The sequence below is a fragment of the Limulus polyphemus genome, unplaced genomic scaffold (assembly GCF_000517525.1).
Source record: "Limulus polyphemus unplaced genomic scaffold, Limulus_polyphemus-2.1.2 Scaffold3229, whole genome shotgun sequence".
Taxonomy (NCBI): Eukaryota; Metazoa; Arthropoda; class Merostomata; order Xiphosura; family Limulidae; genus Limulus; species Limulus polyphemus.
In genome coordinates this window covers 18660-22785 of record NW_013668839.1, presented here as the reverse complement: position 1 = coordinate 22785, position 4126 = coordinate 18660, and the positions used below count along the sequence as shown (strand labels likewise).

At 35.0% G+C, this 4126-nt stretch overlaps 1 protein-coding gene across 4 annotated transcripts in view; it reads right to left on the bottom strand.

The window, feature by feature from the left end:
* The window catches only part of LOC106468938 (sestrin homolog), a 16757-nt gene that overhangs the window by 3521 nt on the left and 9110 nt on the right, over nt 1-4126 (bottom strand). For 2 of the 4 annotated variants that reach the window (XM_022397334.1, XM_013929390.2), the window contains exons 2-4: nt 2823-2993; nt 1129-1311; nt 466-666 (exon numbers count right to left, since the gene is read on the bottom strand). In XM_022397334.1, coding sequence (XP_022253042.1) covers nt 466-666; nt 1129-1311; nt 2823-2993 — 555 coding nt within the window. Of the gene's footprint in view, nt 1-465; nt 667-1128; nt 1312-2822; nt 2994-3294; nt 3319-3580; nt 3923-4126 lie in introns of those variants that run through there. The other 2 variants (XM_022397336.1, XM_022397335.1) reach the window with 2 other exon arrangements.

The window sequence follows — 4126 nt, the reverse complement described above, 5'->3', positions numbered from 1 at the left end:
TTCAACCTGTCGCAACACTTTAGTGTAAAGAACTGACCAAGAAAAAAAAAACTCACAGTAATAAGTGGAAATAACTATACAAACCTGGCTGGGGGTGGTGGTTTGTTCCCCCATTAGTAATTCTAAGATTAATTCATTATTTCAGGCTTAAAGGGGCACTTTTAATAAAGCTTTATATAAAAAAAGTTGGAGTGTCTTAACAGAATGTGAAAGTTTTAAAATTACATATATGCCTCATTACCAGAACACTTTCTACAATAAAAATAAGGAGCATGTATATGGCTAGTTATATTTATTACATGCTTATAAAAATGAGACAATCCCTAGAAAAAATAAAAACAGACACCAAAAGTAGCAATTTTTCAGTTGAGATTATTGTAGAGACCTATTACAATCATTTAAAAGAAACTGAACCTAACCAGTAATACTTAATGACAAGGTTATAGTACGGAAAATTGAACCTACCTGAGTACTATCACAGTCATTAATGGCTTGGGTATTACAAGGAACTGTAACATGTTGAAAAGTGTGCCCCTCATTTAAGTCAATTTCGGGGTTGATACCACATCCAAAGACAAAGGTTGAGAGACAGTGAAAGTGGGCGAGAAGAATAATGGCATGGATGACCTCAGATAATGACCAATTGTCCTTCCCTTTGGTCAGCTTCTGAGCACCAAATAGATATTTTATAAACACACAATAAACCAATATTTTTCACTTCAATCAACTAAAGCCTATTTAACCACGATGATTACATAAACCGATCTGATAAGCATTTAAACATAACATTAGATATTTCTTACATAAATAAATTTATATATGTACGAAGCACACTGGATAAAGGCACTGTAATAATGCATAAAGCCTGGTGGTTAACTTTTAACCACAGGCACCGGTTATATCAACTATTGTCACAACTCAAAAATAAACCAATTAAACAAAGTTTCAATCTATCCAAGTCCTACAGGCGACTGCTCGATTAATTGAATGTAATCTATTAATGAGCCCAGCGATTAATTCATTATCAAATTTCCCTAATCACACAGCTCTAACATCAACTATCTAATAATATTACCCCCACAAGACTGTAACAATATTCAACTGTGAATTTAAGATGGTATTACAAACCTCTATGTGAGACTTGTTGAAAAGCCAGGGTTGGTGGGCAAGTATCTTATTAAGCTCGTCGAGATCACGTAGTTTCTGAGGGACTTGATGCAAACCGTTCAGCCATTCTTTGTTTCCTTCCTGCCTCAGGAACTCTTGAATTTGTAGTTTTACTAAATATGTACAACGATGCCTTGCTGAGGCCTGAAAAAAAAGTTAAAAATTTACCCATGAAGTCTTGCAAAGTCTACAGAAGACAGGGTTTGCAATAGCACCAGGTTACCGGTACTACTCGAGCATCTCAAATTATGTGACTTGGGTAGTTAGAAATTCAACTATTCTTCCCAGAGTGATCTGGTGGAAAAAATTTTTTTTATTAGTATCAAACCAAATTGTCAATTATCTGTAAGCCCACGTCGTCATAACGACTATGACAATGAATCAGTTGAAATTTAAGCTTTCTATTGGTTATAAATTTAATGGGAGTCGGCTTCACAAAAATCTATTAACAAATTGTAAATTAGAGCATGTCAGAGTTAGGCATGGAAAATGGTTTCTGAATTTTCATTGATTGCTTTTCAGCCCCACAAGGATAGAGAATATAAAAATATAGCTTCCGAATATCGATGACAAAAAAGGATAGAGCTCAAGAACAAATATCAAAATTCTCATACTAGGGAAATTTGAGGTTGTTTTTAAATATTTCTTTAAACAATTAAAAACTTAAAACTTACATAATATTAAAATTTGATTTATCATCTATGGTTTGATGTCAAGTTTGTTCGTATACCATGATAATAAAGTAGTTTAATTAAATTTTGAATGCAACTCGCTAATACGTCGTGACATGCGCAGTTTGATCTGCCCGTATACTAAGGGTTAATCACGCACGCAACTACCTAACGTGCAATCAGTCACGTAGCCACGATCTCTTCCAAAACGTTGGAGTCCCCATATTTCAAGCTGTTGCCGATTATCCCGGTGAGATTCGCTTATTGACTGAAGTACGAACTCAAAATTACCACATCAAACACTTATAATTCTGTGAATAACGAAGCTGAAATACCAAAGGGCAAAACTATGAAGATGGGACATGTGGTACCGGTATTGACTGCAAACCCTGATACAAAACGAGTGGGGCTTCCCATTTTAATTTCTAGAAAATAAATCCCCCCCCCCCGATATAAAAAGAAAAAGTATTTTTCCAATAAACACCAGAAATGGTTATTCAGTCTACTTAAAAGTTCGAACATTCCCAAGTCACTGTGTTTTGGAGATTTAACCCTTCTTCTATAGACTACATTGTATTGGAATATTACTCTTGAAGTAAAAAACGTGGTTTTTGTCAGTTTGTGTCAAGTTTTTTCTCACAATTTCAAATGATATATTAGCCTATCTTAAAATTTTAACATAAATAGAACTGTTTTTATACCGGTTATTATTCCACAAGATAAATCAGTGTGCAGAGAATATACAGTATTAAAAGCTAAAACTAGGGAATGACTTACACAAAGATAATGTTTTCACGGTATACAACACTTAATGTAATTAAAGAACGTAAATTTAACAAATTAAGTTTCAGACTAACAAAAAAGATTTGATCAGCCTAGAGACCTACACTAAAGAATACTAATCACACGACGAATTCGTGACTCTTTGGAAACTAATATCAAATTATTTATAATGATGTATATGTTATTAAGTACATATCATACCATGATGGCGATGTAATGCCTGTAGTCAAATGGTAACGGCCCATCACCCTTTAGAATATAGTTCTGTGTACGAAGAAATGGGTCCAGATACTGGGGATGGTAACCCATCAACTGAGTCACATGATCAAGCCTGTTGTTCTGGAGGAAAGTTTCGGCAAACAAGGCCTGGGTCTATCATAAAAAAAAAAAGAGGGGAAAACCAGTTATGTCACTGCTAGGTAAAAATTTTAGTATTATCAAGTAATATAAGAAGTGACAGAAGTTAAGGGAAATCACTTCTGTTACTTTAGCTAAATTGCAGTTTTTTAAAAAAAGATATTTTATTACAAGTTAAACCAACAAAAATTAACTAGCCACTTATTTACTGTACGTTTTGGTTTCTTTCAGTTGAAGTAAGGTATAAAAGCATCAGCAAGTCCCTTATTGTTTCAATTAATTTATTACAGTACAGCTTCTAAAAAAAAATACCTACATTATTCATACAACTTCATAAAATGTTTTCACAATCGCTAAGTGTTACTGAGGTTTTTTTTAACCTTATCCAAGATTTGAAAAGATTCCATCTGCTTCACCACTGACATACAGACCAGGAAAGATAAACCTTAACAACGTTAGTGTGGACGATAAACCATTCCTGAGAGGCCTGAATAATAGTAGTTTACTCACGTTTATCGACCTAAGAAAATCTTGGCCTTTTTTTTTTTTCGCCAATTAAGGATCTAACTATATTTCATTTATTTAGATGCAAAATACCGGACCTGTTTGAAAAATCGTTGGTCTTAAACGCAAGTTCATGTTGTCGCCGGTAGAGGTGAGACCACCATTAACACTTGGTAACTAAGCAACCTAAACTTTATAAATCTTTAAGTGATAAAATCAGTAAGCTTGAGTAGTATGCCATAGGCCCGAGCCCATCCGCCTAATTGTTTACAAAAATTATGGGTCTGCCAGCTCCAGTTAGATCTTGGAAATCCACATGCTCACAATAGTAGGACGGATCAAACGGCCAATCAGAACAATGCAATTGTTGCTAGGGTTTCCGAGGTCCTTGACAGATAGAGCCGCGGTGAATCACAGAACGACCAAAGTCACGCCACTTTCCCCGACGGACGAGAGTAAACGTTGTTGTAAGAAAAGCCTTGTGGCCTTGGCTTAGAAATCGCACTAAGTTAAGGTAAAACAACCAATAACACGTTCGTTGACATGATCTATAGAGGAAGCTACTGCCACAAAAATTATTGAGATACGCATGCGCCGAGAGTTCAAAGAGGAAACGGTAATAATCAGTGAATTATCACTGTTTA